This window comes from Limanda limanda, chromosome 11, assembly GCF_963576545.1.
Source record: "Limanda limanda chromosome 11, fLimLim1.1, whole genome shotgun sequence".
NCBI classification, from domain to species: domain Eukaryota; kingdom Metazoa; phylum Chordata; class Actinopteri; order Pleuronectiformes; family Pleuronectidae; genus Limanda; species Limanda limanda.
The window spans coordinates 5564127-5582432 of record NC_083646.1 but is presented as its reverse complement, the minus strand read 5'-3'; the positions used below and the strand labels follow the sequence as shown (position 1 = coordinate 5582432).

Genomic DNA, 18306 nt, shown 5'->3' with positions numbered 1-18306 from the left:
ATGTTTATACTTTGACATTTACACACAAAACCTAAAAATGTATTATGTATCAGAGAATACGCTCACACCTTATCCTAGCAATCCAGCTGTTTTAAAACTTAATTCTCCTTCTTTGTGCTAACATGCAAAAACCCACAACCAGTCAGTTCAGAGCATAAACACAAAAAACAAGACTGTACAAATATGAATGCAATTTTTATTTTATTTGACAGGTTTAAGATTTGCTGCATTTACATCAGACAGACGTTTACAACGAATTTTCCATACAGCTCACAATGTGTGTGTTAAGCAACTTCTCTGCATAACAGTGAATAAGCGTATTAACCGTGAAAGCAGTTGATAGCGGAATCATTTCAGCAGTCGTCCACGCAAACGTCCTACTGACAAACTGAAAGGAATTTTAGAGCCGACAAAACTAAGTGAAGACAAACAGTTGAAAACCTCACACAAGCAGTTAGTTGCATCAACACTTGATTATAAATACACTGAATACCCCTCAACACACGTCTCAAACACTCACACACACAGACGTTCACTCACTCACTCACTCATATATGCACTAAGCACTTTGTGTTACAGAAGTCCATGTATGTACTACATCACATGATGCATTCTTTTCCAGGCAGAAGGAGGTAATGCACATTTCTTCACTATGATGCAGCCACTTGAGTCAGTGGTTCCTCCAGGTACTGCACCAGTGCTTCCGCCTATAAACGTGACAAAAAAATACAAAATATTTCATCATTACAGCTTCTCAAATGGGACTTTGACAAAAACTCCTGGGCTATTTAGGCTGTTTTTATGTGCTTTTGGATTTTGCCTTCATATAATACATTAAAACATGTTTACCAGCCAATATTTGGTATCTTTGTTTGACAGCACAACATTTCCCGTATGACAAAGATAACCCTAACCCTAACCCAAGTACAGAAGACAGTGAATATAGAAAACAACATACAAGTGACAGTGGGACAGTGGTTGTACGGTGAATTAAAGACTGCTAACGTGCCAAGACTCTCACCTTGGCTTTAAGCATTCCGAAGCCCACCGTCTCTTTGGCGTACATGCACAGCAGCAGGTTGGCTACATGAGTGATGGCCACTCGTCCCTCCTGAGAGAGAAAAGAAGAGATCCTCACACAGTGCTCCAATCGTCACTCAACTGAGGACAAATCCACCGGTCATGGAGATCGGCGCTGCTTACCATTAGGGTAGCAAAATTCTGGGAATATTCAAAGTTGGAAACTTTCCATGGGAATTAACGGGAATTTACGGGAATAAACGGGAATATACGGGAATTAACGGGAATAAACTGGAAATGTTGTGGGTAATTTATACTAACTGTATTTACCTTGTTATATACAGACATAAATATAAACATTTTGTTTTGTCATAGGCTGATTTGAGCCCTGAGGAAACTGTGGGCACTTGACTATATGCTTCTGCATCCTTGTGGCATTCTTAACATAGGTCTTTGCACAGTATTTGCAAATGTACACAGCCTTTCCTTCTACATTGGATGGGGTGAAATGTCTCCACACATGAGATAGTGCACGTGGCATTGTTCTGTAGAATAAGATGAGAAAAAAGTTTGTAACAAAATACTAATGATATGCCAGAGATATAAATAGTGAGCCAAACAATTGGAATCGTCTGTAAACATATTTTACAATTGATGAATAAATGAATGGAAATAGGCTAGATGAACAATCCTCAATCAGCATGCTAATATATTTTCCCCAGTAATATCATGGAAACTTACCTGACTAGTCCTGCACACTACAGCAGGCCTCAATAGCCCTGTTGTAGAGTGAAGGATGCTGGGAGTTATCTGTGCATGTGATGGAAGAATGCACAGTGGAGGGTTGAAACTCAACATGCAGCATGTGCTGCATTCCATACATCTTTAAAATACAGTTTTGAATGAGGTTTTTATTGCTCAGCGTTTAATTTGCGTATTTTTTTTTTTTAAATTCCCAAGCTAAACTTCCCATGGAAAGTTTCCGGAAATTAACCGGAAACTTTCCGCCCCTTTGCAACAGTACTTACCATACAATCCATGAGTATGAATTTGAGTTTGTCTTCATTGAAGGCTTGGTGGCCGTTCTTGTCGTACGCTGCCCAGATGTTGCTTGCGATGGCGGCTGTCACTCGTGCGTCAGTGTCCCCGTACCCAGAGTAGGCCAGGAGGGAACCTTCGTTATTCAGTAGGCTGGTGAACATGTAAAGGTGGATGTTAGATCTGACCACAGACTGTGCAGTTGTTTATTATTAAACATCTCTACGTCAAGTTACCAAACAGTAACATTAGAGCTGGAATAAGGAAAGTACCCGAACTCACCGCTCGCAATCTAATCAAAGTATGTATTATATATAGTGATATCAGACTGACTGAACTATGAATCAAACAAGGGAAATTGTTATGAATTATGCTTCTTATTTGATACAAGTCCAAAATAATCATGAGATGTCACAGAACCCAATGAGCTTAAAGGTTGAAGTTTCAAAAGAGCATTTTAACAAAACCATTTCTTTTGCAACAAGACACAAATTAACGCACGTGTGCTGATATTTAAAATTGGCAAAATAACCCTCATATAAATTGGTGTATTTAGTCAGAAGTTTGTTCAATAAATGACAAAACTTCAGTCTCCAGGTTTTCAAATGTGACCATTTCTTTGTCATTTACATTAGACTGGACATATTTTGGGATTGAGGCTGTTTTGTTCAGATTTTAAGACGTCAAATTAACCTCTAAGAAATGATGATGTTGACTTTTCAATTCAATATTTGCTTTCGATTGACAGATAACATCAACTTTATTTCTCCCAAGCCAGGAAATTCACCTGTTGTAGCAGGAGATGGTCGAAATGAAGTAGACGACAGAGCGAGTGAAAGTACGACATAGAATAAACATAGGGGGGAATAAAACCACTTAAAAATAAGATATGTAGATAATATACAACGTCCACTACAGATCCATTAATCAACAATAAGAGCTAGTCAGTTAGATCCATGATTTACAGAGGAAATACTTTATTCACCTGAGATACAACAATCAGTAATTTTCTCAATTGAAGAGATCAATTTTATATTTTTAAGGTTAATTAACGAGCTCCCGCAGAATCCTTGTACTTTCCATTGTAAACAATCCCAAAGTCCCGAGGTGCCTCTTGAACTAATACCATGAGGATCTGGTTAACCCAGAGGAACAGTAGTCTCACTCACATGAACACAACACGCTGCTGTACTATCTACTACACACTTATAAGACAGGGTTCATACACATTTTGACCAATGGATTTCCATGACTTTTCCATGACTTTTTAATAACTTTAAACCAAATTTCCATGACCGAACATTTTGTGAAATCTCTGTGTATACGCAAAAAAGTGACAAAATGTAGTATTCAAACTAACAATGAGAATTCCAAGGCATACAGTATACCTTAAATGACACAAACCCAGGTATGCTTGCTTATATTTTGAGAGTATTTCTTTAAAAGAGATTCTTTTTTCCATGACTTTTCCAGGCCTGGAAAAACACATTTTAAAATGTCCATGACTTTTCCAGGTTTTCCATGACCATACGAACTCTGATAAGATGACATGCTCCTGTAACTGCATCACTATAATCAGGGTTCACACACATTTTGACCAATGGATTTCCATGACTTTTCCACAACTTTAAACCAAATTTCCATTTCCAAACATTTTGTGAAATCTCGGTGTATACATGAAAAAGTGACAAAATGTAGTATTTAAACTAACAATGAGAATTCCAAGGCTTACATATTGAGCGTATTTCTTTAAAAGCATATGAATTATCAGCGTAAATGAAAATATGAATATAACACATTTCCATGACTTTTCCAAAACGTTTGGGATTTTATTTTTTTTCAGGACTTTTCCAGGCCTGGAAATACACATTTCACAATTAGAGGACTTTTCCAGGTTATTTTATGACCGTAGGAACCCTGTAAAATGTAATATAGAAGCAGCCGGGTCACTGTTATGAACATGACTCGGATCGATGGTGCAGACGTCAGCCGGGATGTGGCTTCACACCGGTGATGTTAAAACAAAACTGTATTTTTCTTGTGAGTATCAGGAAAAACCAAACGTCACAACAACAACCTGGTTCATTGTCAAGAAGACCAAAGTAGCTCCTCTGTCAATTAGCATCTGGTTAGCATGCCGCTAGCTAGCCTAGCATGCTAGCTAGCCGTACTCACAGGGTGCTCTGGACTCCGTTCGTGTTCGCCTGACTCAGAACCTGCGTCAGCGCCTTGGGTCGTAACATGACGTCACCGGCAGCGAAGTCAAATCAACGTGAAATGTGTCTTTAAAGTGAATAAACAACTCAATTTAAACTGTCACACGAAACTACTCGAAACACGAAGGCGAGTCAGCTGATGTTTTCCTTCTGTTCCGGGTGCAAAGCATTTTGGGAGTTGTAGGCAAGGAATTTTAACTTCTCCTTTTTCTGCTTTGCTTGATTGTGTTTAGAAAATATTCAGTACAACAGTTATGACACCGGAGAATTTCTACAGTGAGACACTTATCGTCCAATATTTCATATCAATTAATAAATTTGGTTTTGTATATTTATGTTGTTGGCATATTATTTTGGTTAGATAACATGCAGTATTATTTTGGACACTTGGTGGCGGTCGTTACATGCACAAGGCTGCAGGGGCAGAGGTGACAGGATGGAGGCGGATTATGAAATTTAAACGATGGGATGTAAGGGAGTAAAGGACGCCATCGAAATCAAATAAAGCAAAAAGAGGGAGGAATAAGCAATAGGGAGAAACACTAGAGAACAAACAGTTATATCAAGGCTAAGAGGAGGACACACAGGTCTAAACAGAAGAAGCCCCAGTAATGATTTGGTGTGGGTGGGGACGTGGACATGCAAAGTTTGAGGCATTCTTTGTCTCAAACTTTTCTATTCTTCTTCTAATATTTTTAAATCTCCCTCGCTAGTCCCAAACTCCATCAGTCTTTCAGCGTCAATCCCCGAAATGAAATCAGCGCGTTAGATCAACAGTCTTTCAAGAGCAGCGTTGAGGTCCCATTCTGTCGCGATGAGCGCCTGCAGGTTAGCTTCGTGGTTGCTGAAGCCCATGGCGTCGAGCTGGTCAAGCAGGTGCTGCTGAAAACGATTCTCCAGCTCCTGTGGCACACTGGAGGTGTAAGAATATATTAAAATAAATACAAAATAAAGCTTTATAGCTACAGTCAAGAAGAGCAGCTTTAAATGCCTGTGAGAGAGTAGACCCTCTTTGAATTAACATATAATTATGTAAAGTGATACTAAACTGAACACAACATGCAAGTATTTAGCAACACGACCTTCCCTAAACACAGAGAGTTCGCTCTGAAGTTTCGATGTATGGAAAAAGAAGTTTAATTCCAACAACATCTTAAAAAATAATAATTATAGCTTGCATTTATATAAAAAAGACCCAAGGACGAGGGACAAGGAAATTCAGATTATTTCCTGAGTGGACTCGTGGATTAAGACAAATATGGAGAAGAATATGTGGAATCGGGTGTAGCTGGTACCTGGACAGGAATCCTAACACTTCCGTCCGTAATATCTGCAGGCACTGTAGGATCTGTTCAAAGGCCTGTCTGACTATGGGGTTGCTCATCGTAGAAAGTGTTTCAGGATTCTGCAACTGCTCAATGACAATTAAACAAAAATCAGCTTTAAAACCTGCACAGCTCCTACGTCCTGAAAACAAATATTTCTATTGTTCTATTGTCCAGGACACGAACGTGAAAGCTCTGCTCTGACCTGTCTCATAAACTCAGGGTTGTCGACAATGCCTGGAAACATCTGTCTAATCAGGTGTAGGCTGTACATCACGTTCCAGAACATCAGGTTCCCCACGATCTGCGGCAGCATCTGTGGGTTGGACATCATCTGCTGCTGCATCTCCATAAAGTTGGGTGAACCCATGCCGAGACCTAACAAGCCGGACAGGTCGCCGGGTCCAACTGAGGAGGAAGGATACAGGCCAATAAGTTATTAGCAGGTTGGCTGTGGCATGAGCCTGGCTATAACATGTATCATCTTATTGAGTGCAAGGGGCAAATAAAGTATGTAGTAGTCACATGACACATGCAGCAGTACAACAATGTGTTGTGTCTCTACAAGAGCAGGTGACACTGCACGCTTCAGTTTACGTGACTGAAAAGCTATTAGCAAGTTAGATGGACAAACCAAGACATTTCATTTTGAAGACCCCACCTCATGCTGAGAGCTACAGGTTCATCTGCCTTGCATTCTAAGTATATTAATCAGAGCGAGTTTCTTTCTTCAGGTTTTGCAGACGAGGTGACCGCCTCTGAATCGAGTAACCTTCATGACTCATGTAACACAGAAACACGACCAGACTTCAGACTCATTCCTCTTAGACTGCTAAAAAGTATCATAGGGACGTTGCAGTTCCTAAATCTGAGAGACTGTTGCTAACTTTGGTTTATGATAGAGAACTGTTTGGTCAACCTATTGCGCCATTTTTGAAGTGCATGACACATATATGGTTTTTGGGGATAATTTAAAATTTAGAAAAACAAGACTAACATCAGGAACTTTGACATGGTTTTCAGAGAAAGCTGAAAACATTTCAAACCCTGAAACTCCCTGCAGTGCAAAAAGCAAGAAAATAAACTTCATGTTAAACATTCTTACTCATTGCATTAGCAGGTTGTATCGGTGTCTGAATGGTGCTACCTGCTAAAGTTGGGATGGTGCTGGTGCTGGTGCTGGTGCTGGGGCTGCTGCTAGTGGAACTGGTGTGAGGTGCACCGCCATCTGTTGATCTTAAGAGACAGCAGACATCAAATATTAATCTCACCACACGTAAAGCGAGACCTCTTAACACAGATCTCATGGACTATACTTACTTTGGGAAGGTCCTGATAACAAGCTGAACGGTGTGTCCGTCTTTGATACCATACTGCTTCAGAGTATTGGTATCCTTTAGAATCTTCCCTGTGAATATCAGCACCAGTTGGTGCTTGGGGGCCTCAAATCTTTTGGATACTTCCTCTTTAAGCTAAACAGATGAGAAAGAAAACAAAAGGTAAATTACCAGCAGGGCAAAGTCAGCAGCTGCCTTGATGTTCAAAGAAGAAATGTAGGTTTTGGTGATTTGATTAGTTGAAAGTATTAGTGGGATCAGAACTACATACGTACATTATCCTACATTAATATGCAATCTAGTGCCCCTCTTTTGAAGATGGGTGAAAATCTAGTTCTAAAAAAAATGTAGTTCCTACTGGGCCCACATGGAGGTTACTCCTGAAACAAGCTGTTCATTACATTTAGAGATGTTTCATTACTGATACAAGCATCAGAAATACTGAAAAAGCTTTGTCAGGAATCAGCCATTGTGTAAATATAAGTATGTAGTGTAGCATTAGTCAGAGCTACATAAAATGTCAGCAATTTTTGCAATATTTTCCTCAGGAAAGTCCCACAAGTAAAACTGCAACGTTTGCCATACGCAAGACTTCAGATTAAAGCTATTTAAAGGAAGTAATTGTTGTGTTCTTAGATTTATTTGTTTGTGTTCTTTTTGCAAAATTGTTTTTGCAAAATTCTATGGCTTCATTCTCTGTATGCATTTGTTTTTCAATGTGTTTATCACTTCCATACAGGGTTAGTAGCATTCAGTTATAAAAATATTTTGTACAGGTTATACTTTAAATGTACTGGTATCGGATCAGTACTTGTCATTGACAGAAATGCACCTCTCCCACAGAAGACTCCTCCCAAATCGTTATTTTCTCGTTTTCCCCCTGAGTTGTGATGTTAATCTCTATCAGGGTGGCACCCGGATATTCATCTTCATTCGCATTGACATCCATCATATGGTCGCTGCTGCTTTCCTCTGCCATCTCTCCAGTAAGGGCAAGCTCAAACCGTGGCAGCGGCAGCTCGTAGAGGTTCCTCCTCTACGGCTGCCTTCGATGCCACACTGTTGATAGGAAGTTGCCTTTCAATGCCTCAGGGATTAGAGTCAGCTGCCTTTAATGCCACACTATTTGGAGCAAGCTGCCTTTTAATGCCACACTGTTGATAGGCAGCTGCCTTTTATGTCACACTGTTTGGAGGCAGCTATCACAGTGGCCACAAGTGTTTGTGATTTATTTAATGAGATATATACTGGTTTATGAAAGTTTATTTGATAGTTTGTTAGCTCCCGGGGATGTAAGACTCAAAATGTATCAAGAAATGCTCCACATCTATCAGATCCATATGCATGATCCAAGGCTATATGGATGGGTAAGAACTCAAAAAAAGAACGTAGAAACCCCAGAGAACCACATGTGAGGGATCCCTCTTCCAGGACGGATAGAAGTGCAATAGATGCAACGTGTAATGGAGAACATCAGAAACAGCTTTGGAAGGTAAATTAATGGATGAACTTTTGTCAGTAATGGTAGAGTATCTTAGTAGACATATTGTATATAAAGCAGTCTTGTTGTAAGCCCTGGAACTGCGGATGATAAGGCCTAGGGACTCCGGGGAAGTCCCTAGGCCTCCCTTACTGCCAACATTACTGCAACAACATGTTCCTGTAGATTCCTGCTGCACAACATCAGGATAACACGCCCCCTTCTCACTCAGAAGGCGGCACAGGTTCTGGTCCAGGCTCTGGTCATCTCGTTTGAGACATCGTTTTTGCAAAAGCAAACACAGAGTCCACATTAAATTTGGTGATCTCCGACATATGAAGCCGGAAGTCGCTGCTGTATTAATGTTTAGCTTTAGCCAGCAGCTTCAGTTTGGATTTCGATGTTGCCTGCTCTGGGGGGGAGGAGAAGGAGGAGGGACTCAATGGAAACCGCAGACAGGTGTGCTAGCCTTGAGAGGAGCACGGTGAGCAAGCGGTAAGTCTGCATGCGGATAAACATCGGTGTTCGCTGTCTCCGTTTATTTTACAGCTTTTCTGTAGAGATGAGTCGCACTCCGGATGCCAGAGCGAGGGACAACCAGACAACACAGATCCAGGAGAAAATCACCAATGTGGAGAAACATTTCGGAGGGATGTGCCAGCTGTTTGGCGGTTATGTACGTAAAACAGCCAAGCTACGGGACAAGGCCGACCTTCTGGTTCGGGAAATCGGCCTGTACGCAGACACTGAAACGCCAAATCTAAAGAGCGGTATAAAGCAGTATGCTGACCAACTGGCCAAGATTCAAGACTACCGCCAAGCTCAGGTGGAAAGACTTGAAGCCAAAGTACTAGAGCCATTGAAGAGTTATGGAGCTGTTGTGAAACGTAAAAAGGAGGATCTGAAGACGACTCAAAGTGCCAGAGAGAGAGAAGTCAAACTGATGGCTCAGCTCGAGAAGACCAGAAAGAAGAACCCCTCAGACAGACAGATCATTTCTCAGGCTGAAAGTGATCTCCAGAAAGCCACCATGGACGCCATGCGGAAAACCAGGCAGCTGGAGGAGACCATAGATGATTTTGAGAAGCAGAAGATCCAGGACATCAAGAAAGTATTTAGGGAGTTTATGACAGTGGAGATGTCATTCCATGCCAAAGCCTTGGAGATCTGCACCTTGGCCTACCAGAGCATTCAGAGTGTGGATGAGGAGGAGGACCTGGAGGTGTTCAGGAGCTCACTGCACCCCCACAGGTCACGCTTAGATCTAGTGCAAGCATATACCAAAGGGCCCCTCAATCGGACCGTCTCCTTCCTGGGCACATCAGGAACCTTACAGCAACAAAGAGCTTCCATGCGGCAGACAAGAGGTGAGGAAGAAGCAAAGGAGAAGAACGAGGATGAGGATGAGGATGAAGACGAGGACGAAGATGAAGAAGAAGACGAAGACAAAGAGAAAGGTGAAGACGCAGACATCTCAGATGCTGATGATTAAAGGCTCATTAAATCTTTTATTTTATTTTTTTGCATTTTTCTGTAAGAAACAAAAGGGATTTCAATAAATTTACCAACAGTAAAAGCTGTGTCAACGCCAAAATCCCCTGTCACAGGTGGTCTGAGCAGTATTCTAGTGGTTTTTATTGTGTGATGCTCTGTAAGGGAGCAAGTGGTTCTCCCTTTATTTTTTATATCTCACACATTAACAAACCGTGCATTGTATAGTCATGCCTCTTTATGAATATTTTTTTTTTAATTGAAAACCTAATGACAGGCTTAGATTATGATGCCTGCCTTTTGGACTCTCAGGCATTCTCAGAGAGTCCTCCAGGTGTTTACCTTAGAAGTTCTCTCCCTTTTCGAAATGATCCTTGACTTTGGGAATGACCTCTGACTAGCTAATGGATGGGTGTAGAAGGAATGTTCTTGACCAATGTGTCTTCATGTTCGGACACAAAAACGAGCTTCATCTTCATGTTCGGACACAAAAAAGCAAGTCAGACACTATTTTTCCTGGGTGATTTCTCTGAGTTCTAGATCACCTGTAACACTTTTGTGTAATAAACATTATTATACTTGTAAGTACTGGGTCCGCGTTCCTTTCCTTCATCATCAACATCTACAACAACATCAATATCTCGGCTGCCCAGAATATACCATAAAAGGGGACGAGAAAGCAGTGTTCTTCTTGTGGTCTTCATTTAGTGGCACATTGTAGTAGCCAGATGTCAGGTCCATTGAACTGAAAAAGGCATTACCGCCCCCAGAGCCGCCAAAACAACCTGGTTGCTGTACTTTTAAAAGTTGACTTTTTTTTACAGTGGTCGTCCAGCGTCAATCCCCAAAAGGAACTAAGCGCGTTAGGTCAACAGTCTTTCAACGGCAGCGTTGACGTCCCCTCCGAACGCGATAAGCGCCTGCAGGTTAGCCTCACGGTTGATAAAGCCCATGGAGTTGAGCTGGTCAAGCTGCTGCTGAAAACGAGTCTCCGGCACCTGGAGGTGTGAGGGGAGAGACGGGGTAAGATTGTGATAACTGTCAGTATGTGGTGAGAGAGAAGACACATTTTGACCTAATATTTTGACACAACCTCTTGGTTTTAACTTTATTTTCAGTTCTCCTACTTCGTGCACAATTTCTGCATTATAATACAAAGACAAACTCTTCCTCTTAAATATCATGATAACATGTTTATGTATAGTTCTTTCAACTGTGAATAACATTAAACCCTTTTACTTTCACTTGAAAAAAAAGAATAAATATTAATTGAAATCAGTATTTTAATCTTAACTATTTGAACCTGTATTTATGTATCATGCAAGTCACATTTACAGACAACATTATCGATTTGTCTCTCTCAATAAAATAACAAGTTGTTGCATCCTGATTAAACTTACCAATGCTCCACCGCCAGAAAACATCTGTAAAATCTGCTGCATCTGCTGTGAGGGAATAGATCCTGGTGGTAAGGCAGCAGAGGGGGAGTTCTGTGGAGGGACACTGCTCCCTGTGGCTGGAGGGACACTGCTCCCTGTGGCTGGAGGGACACTGCTCCCTGTGGCTGGAGGGACACTGCTCCCTGTGGCTGGAGGGACACTGCTCCCTGTGGCTGGAGGGACACTGCTCCCTGTGGCTGGAGGGACACTGCTCCCTGTGGCTGGAGGGACACTGCTCCCTGTGGCTGGAGGGACACTGCTCCCTGTGGCTGGGGGGACACTGCCCCCTGTGGCTGGAGGGACACTGCCCCCTGTGGCTGGAGGGACACTGCTCCCTGTGGCTGGAGTGACACTGCCCCCTGTGGCTGGAGGGACACTGCTCCCTGTGGCTGGAGTGACACTGCCCCCTGTGGCTGGAGGGACACTGCCCCCTGTGGCTGGAGGGACACTGCTCCCTGTGTCTGGAGGAAGTGTGAGACCGCCAGTCGGCACACTGGAGGTGAAAGAATACATTGAAATGAATAAAAAATTGCTACGGTCAAGAAGAGCAGCTTTAAAAAAAGTCTGATTATTTTCTGAGTGGACTCATGGATTAAGACAAATATGGAGGCTTGAAGAATATGTGGAATCGGCTGTAGCTGGTACCTGGACACGAATCCTGACACTTGCGTCTGTATTAATTGCAGCCACTGTTGGAGCTGTTCGAGGACCTGTCTGACTCTGGGGTTGCTCATCGTAGAAAGTGTTTCAGGATTCTGCAACTGCTCAATGACAATTAAACAGAAATCAGCTTTAAAACCTCTTAGCCCCGACGTCCTGAAAACAAATATTTTCTATTATCTTGGGCACAAAAGTAAACTTGAACATCCCCATGCCTTTCCTGCTGAACGTGACAATGTAAATGTTCCAGGACACGAACGTGAAAGCTCTGCTCTGACCTGTCTCATAAACTCAGGGTTGTTGATCATGCGAGAAACGTTTGGGTTTTGTTCGAGGAGCTGCTGCATCGGAAAATTGCCTGGTAACATCTGTCTCATCAGGTCTGGGTTGGACATCATGTGCCGGAACGTCTGGTTCCCAAAAGCCTGCGGCTGCATCTGTGGGTTGGGCATCATCTGCCTCTGCATCTGCATCTGCATAAAGTTGGGTGAACCCATGACGAGACCTAACAAGCCCGACAGGTCGCCGGGTCCACCTGAGGAGGAAGGATACAGGCTAATGAGTTATTGGCAGGTGTGTGGACATGTGGTTCCACCATGCCACAGCCTGTGTCAATGACACATGCAGCAGAACAACAATGTGTTGTGTCTCTACAATAGCAGGTGAAACTGAACGCTTCGGTTAACGTGACTGAAAAGCTATTAGCAAGTTAAATAGACAAACCAAGACATTTCACCCATTTTGAAGACCCCACCTCATGCTGAGAGCTACAGGTTCATCTGCCTTGCATTCTAAGTATATTAATCAGAGCGAGTTTCTTTCTTCAGGTTTTGCAGACGGGGTGACCACCTGTAACTTACCCACTGTGTGTTATTGTTTATATTGTTTCTGAATGTGACATTTTCACTTCAGATGAGCAGAGTAAAGTTTACGATGAATGCAAAATGTACAAAGAATTATTTGTAACTAACCCACAGTGTGTTATTGTTTATATCGCAGGAAGTGTCTCTTTTATTCTATTGTAAACATGTCAGATGATTTTATTTTGAAATGGTTCCGGTAGAGTCGCCCGGTGATGACGACGGAAGAAGCTTTGTTATTCAGCGACCCTCGAAGAGGCACAATTTCTTACGGTGCTTCTAAGTTGTCTAAAGTTTTATTAAGGTGTACGGTGACAAGGACGGTTCAATAAACGACCTGAACATCAGTAAAGTCTCAACCATCTTTCGGGGGATCTGCAACAGTAAGAAATTTACCTTCACCTGCCAGAACACACTGCCTGTGGAGAGAGGAGACGGGAAAAAGGACACGGAGCGGCGTGACGCAGCAAACAAACACGACACGCAGCGGTGTGACGCAGCAACGCTGGTGATGCTTTAACAACGACGGCTGAGATGGATGACATCAAGGAAAAGATGCATAAACTACGGACTAAAATAGAGGAAAGTAGTGGCTTATTACTTCAAGCTGAGACTGAAGGTTTGTCACTCAAGGAAATAAAGGAGGACATTGAAAGTAAAGAAGAAAAGCTAGCTGAGCTTCAAGTTGAAATGGATGATGCTAATGGATTACCCCGCAGATCAGAGCGACCTAGTTCGCCCACAGAAAAAATGCTCATCTATCAGAAGGAGGAATCAAGTAAAAACGAAAAAAGACTGCTTTGCCTCTATGAACAATGGAAAATGCTAATTAGAAAGCCCAGACAAAACTTGAAGAGCAACATATCAGACGCAGAGTTGGCTACACTGGCAGACAACATTGAAAAAGGAATGAAGGACCTCATCAAAGTGTACAGTGAAATGAGAGTGCATGACACACCAGCCAATGAACTGAGAAGAAAAATGGAGTCATGTGAAGCTGTGACTAATGACATGTTGAAAGTCATTTATGAACGTTTATCAGAACTAGACGGTGAATTTGATGCAGATTTTCAAAGGCAGCGTCTTCATCAGCTACACGCAAATGACTATGCTTACTCTGTATATGGTAGCGCTTCACTGTCAGGTGCCAGTCTCCGCTCTGAAACTGCGAGCATTGCAGCAAAGAGAATTGATGAAGCTGCAGAACTAGCTGCAAAGGAGGCTCAATACAAAGTCATGCAAGTTGAATTACGGCAAAAGGATAAAATAAGTAACAATGGAAGAGCAATTGAGCATGCAGAGGTCTGAATTGGAGCGTCTACATGCAGAAAAGGAGATGGAGGCTGCTCGTGCCAGACTGATGATCTACGACAGAGATGTGAGAACGGAACCAGATATTCAACCCACCCAGCAAAGCAACAGAGCAAGCAGTTCCATCCCCTCTGATCACCAGCAGAACCCTCACATTGTTGCACCAGCACCTCAGACTGACGTGTCTCAGTTGGCCCAAGCAATCCAAGAGAGCACCGCATTAAACAGACTCCCAATGCCGATGCCCACAGTGTTTAATGGAGAACCAATTCTCTATATTGAATGGAGGGCTTCATTTCATGTCACTCATCGATCGCAAAGGCATCTCTTCAGCTGATAAACTTTTAAATTTTGATACATTTTTTTAAGAAATATGTCACGGGCTCAGCACACAAATGCCTTGAAGGCACCTTTTTCCGCAGTGATGATGAAGCATACGGAGATGCATGGAAAAAGCTAGACCAACGCAATAAATTCCAAGGACGCTGAAGGGTTAAGGTCATTCTCAGACTTTTTAAATGCCTGCCTGCAAGCCATGCCACATGTAAAGGGTCTAGAAATATTAAATGACTGTGAAGAAAATCAAAAGTTGATACAGAATGTCCCTGATTGGTTAGCAGCCCGTTGGAATGGTAAGGTCACAGTCAAGCTAATGGAAGGTAAAGATTTTCCCCCCTTTGAAGACTTTGCTAACTTTGTGAACATGGAAGCGGAAATAGCATGCAACCCAGTCACTTCTCTACATGCTCTTCACTCATCTAACACATTCCACGACAAAGAATTCACAAAGGAAGTAAGAGGGAAACAAAGCCAAGGTCCTCACGATGCAAACCATCACAAGCGGCGATGAAGCAGGAGTAAACAGTGTAAGATCCAAACCCCCCTGCATGTGTTGCAAAGATGACAAGCATCAGTTGCCAAGGTGCCCAGACTTCATGAAGAGGTCTCTGAAGGAGCGCCGATCATATGTGATGGAGTATAAGCTGTGCTTCGGATGTATGAAACCAGGTCACAACGCAAGGGAATGTCGTCACCGGCACACATGTGATGTATGTAAGAGAAAGCACCCGACCTGTCTCCATGATTACACCTATAGAGCACACACAGGTGGAGAGGGGACTGTATGCAGTTTGAACACAGCTCCAAACACGGCTAATGATACCACAGTTGTTACAGCACTTAATGTCACTAGAGTGGGCCAGTCAGACATGACCTCCATGATCGTCCCAGTGTGGTTGTCCACAGCCAAAAACCCATCTAAGGAGCAGCTTGTGTATGCATTGTTAGACACTCAAAGTGACAGCACCTTCATCGACGAAGAATTAAGCAATGAGTTACAAGAAGATGCCTACCCTGTGAAACTGAAACTGACCACTATGCTAGGAGAAAATACCATTGGGAAGAGTCAAAGAGTAATTGGACTGCGTGTAAGAGGCTACAATTCAAGCTTTCACATTGACCTTCCTCCCTCCTACAGTAAAGACCACATTCCAGTGAACCGTAATCATATACCCACGCATGAAACTGCAAAGCAATGGTCTCATCTAGAGGGCATTGTCGATGAAATGCCACCTCTCCTAGATTGTGATATAGGACTTCTGATCGGATACAACTGTCCAAGAACATTATCGCCCAGACAGGTGTTATCTGTAAAAGATAAGGAGCCCTTTGCCATCCTTACAGATTTAGGGTGGAGCATTGTTGGAGTTTCAACCCCATGCCTGGATGAAACAGAATCCAGACTGTGTCACAGAGTCAGTGTAAAGGAACTTCCTCCAGTAACGCCAATGGATATTTTAAGCATCCTGGAGTCAGACTTTGAGGACACCAAAGGAGAAGACAAGACTGTGTCACAAGAGGATCTCATATTTCTTGAGAAACTTAAAGGAAGCATAAGGAAAAATGACAAGGGACATTATGAGATGCCTCTGCCATTCAAGCAACAGCCACACTTACCTGATAACAAAAGGCTTGCTGAAATCCGACTAAGTCATCTAAGACGAAAATTCGACAAGGATGAGAAATACAAGAAAGACTACACAACATACATGAACGAAACCATCGTTCGGGGGATCTGCTACAAATGCTAAAAAGTATCATAGGGACGTTGCAGTTCCTAAATCTGAGAGACTGTTGCTAACTTTGGTTGATGATAGAGAACTGTTTGGTCAACCTATTGCGTCATTTTTGAAATGCATGACATATATGGTTTTTGAGGATAATTTAAAATTTAAAAACAAGACTAACCATCAGGAACTTTGACATGGTTTTCAGAGAAAGCTGAAAACATTTCAAACCCTGAAACTCCCTGCAGTGCAAAAAGCAAGAAAATAAACTTCATGTTAAACATTCTTACTCATTGCATTAGCAGGTTGTATCGGTGTCTGACCGGTGCTACCTGCTAAAGTTGGGATGGTGCTGGTGCTGGTGCTGGGGCTGCTGCTGGTGCTGATGGTGTGAGGTGCGGAAGAAGCAGAACTGGTCTGAGATGCACCGCCATCTGTTGATCTTAAGAGACAGCAGACATCAAATAATAATCTCACCACACGTAAAGAGAGACCTCTTAACACAGATCTCATGGACTATACTTACTTTGGGAAGGTCCTGATAACAAGATGAACGGTGTGTCCGTCTTTGATACCATACTGCTTCAGGGTATTGGTATCCGTTAGAATCTTCCCTGTGAAAATCAGCACCAATTGGTGCTGGGGGGCCTCAAATCTTTTGGATACTTCCTCTTTAAGCTAAACAGATGAGAAAGAAAATAAAAGGTAAATTACCAGCAGGGCAAAGTCAGCAGCTGCCTTGATGTTCAAAGAAGAAATGCAGGTTTTGGTGATTTGATTAGTTGCAAATATTAGTGGGATCAGAACTACATACGGACATTATCCTACATTAATATGCAATCTAGTGCCCCTCTTTTGAAGATGGGTGAAAATCTAGTTCTCAAATTAATGTAGTTCCTACTGGGCCCACATGGTGGTTACTCCTGAAACAAGCTGTTCATTACATTTAGAGATGTTTCATTATTGATACAAGCATCAGAAATACTGAAAATGCTTTGTCAGGAATCGGCGAGTTTGGAAATATAAGTATGTAGTGTAGCATTAGCCAGAGCTACCTAAAATTTCAGCAATTTTTGCAATATATTCCTCAGGAAAGTCCCACAAGTAAAACTGTATCGTTTATTCTGAGCAGCGGAGATGTCGATGATGGTGAATTTGAAGGAAGGATTCGGCGAACCCAGAACTTGCTTGCATAGTAAAGTTTTATTGCAAATAAGTTCCCAGATCAGGACGGGCACCATGGTATACCCGGAGACCTTCCCAGCCAAATGAAGAAGTCTAAATTTCAGGATTTAAGCCCACATTATATAGAGAGGTTGCGACCGAAGGCAAAAAAACGTCCCTCATCCCGTGGTCCAGCAGGACATGACTGCATGTGTCTAAGCATATAATGTAAATGAAAAGGTGAAGTCATAAGGACATAACTCATGCTCAGAGGCGAAAACCCATGTTCTATACTCATCCATTAACAGGTCAGATCATTCCCTAGGGGAGATAAATGACGGGAAACACAGAGGAATCTCTGAGAATCCAATCATGAGGTCAGCATGCTTAAACATGTGATTCCGGTTTCTACCTATGTTAAAGGGATCGATTAACAGAATATCCTACAACTGCAACGTTTGCCATACGCAAGACTTCAGATTAGACCTATTTAAAGAGAAGTAATTGTTGTGTATTCTTAGATTTATCATCAAAAATTCTATGGCTTCATTCTCTATATGCATTTGTTTTTCAATGTGTTTTATCACTTCCTTACAGGGTTAGTAGCATACAGTTGTAAACATATTTTGTATAGGTTATACTTTTAAATGTACTGGTATGGGATCAGTACTTGTTATTGAAATGAACGCACCTCTCCCACAGACGACTCCTCCCAAATCAATATTTTCTCGTTTCCCCCCTGAGTTATGACGTTAATTTCCATCAGGGTGGAACCCGGAGATTCTTCTTCATCTGCATTGACATCCTCCTCATGGTCGCTGCTGCTTTTCAGTGACATCTCTCCAGTAAGGGCAAGCTCAAACCGTGGCAGCGGCAGCTCGTAGAGTTAACCTCCGGTG

The 18306-nt window shown here is 42.3% G+C and overlaps 3 protein-coding genes across 3 annotated transcripts; 1 reads left to right on the top strand and 2 right to left on the bottom strand.

The window, feature by feature from the left end:
- Window positions 1–182: 182 nt before the first annotated feature.
- lamtor2 (late endosomal/lysosomal adaptor, MAPK and MTOR activator 2) lies at window positions 183–4427 on the bottom strand. Its single transcript, XM_061081102.1, has 4 exons — window positions 4234–4427; window positions 2049–2211; window positions 1022–1111; window positions 183–707 (listed from the first exon to the last, which is right to left on the bottom strand). Exons 1-4 carry the CDS (start codon window positions 4299–4301, stop codon window positions 651–653), a joined length of 378 nt encoding a protein of 125 aa, XP_060937085.1. The 5' UTR covers window positions 4302–4427; the 3' UTR covers window positions 183–650.
- A 4551-nt stretch (window positions 4428–8978) lies between these two features.
- Window positions 8979–9908, top strand: LOC133013861 (CBY1-interacting BAR domain-containing protein 1-like). Its single transcript, XM_061080949.1, has one exon. It carries the CDS (start codon window positions 8979–8981, stop codon window positions 9906–9908), a length of 930 nt encoding a protein of 309 aa, XP_060936932.1.
- Window positions 9909–10770: 862 nt separating this feature from the next.
- On the bottom strand, window positions 10771–18245 carry LOC133013860 (ubiquilin-4-like). The gene is made up of 6 exons (XM_061080948.1): window positions 18099–18245; window positions 16770–16921; window positions 16567–16685; window positions 12285–12541; window positions 11354–11839; window positions 10771–10905 (listed from the first exon to the last, which is right to left on the bottom strand). Exons 1-6 carry the CDS (start codon window positions 18243–18245, stop codon window positions 10771–10773), a joined length of 1296 nt encoding a protein of 431 aa, XP_060936931.1.
- Window positions 18246–18306: the final 61 nt, after the last annotated feature.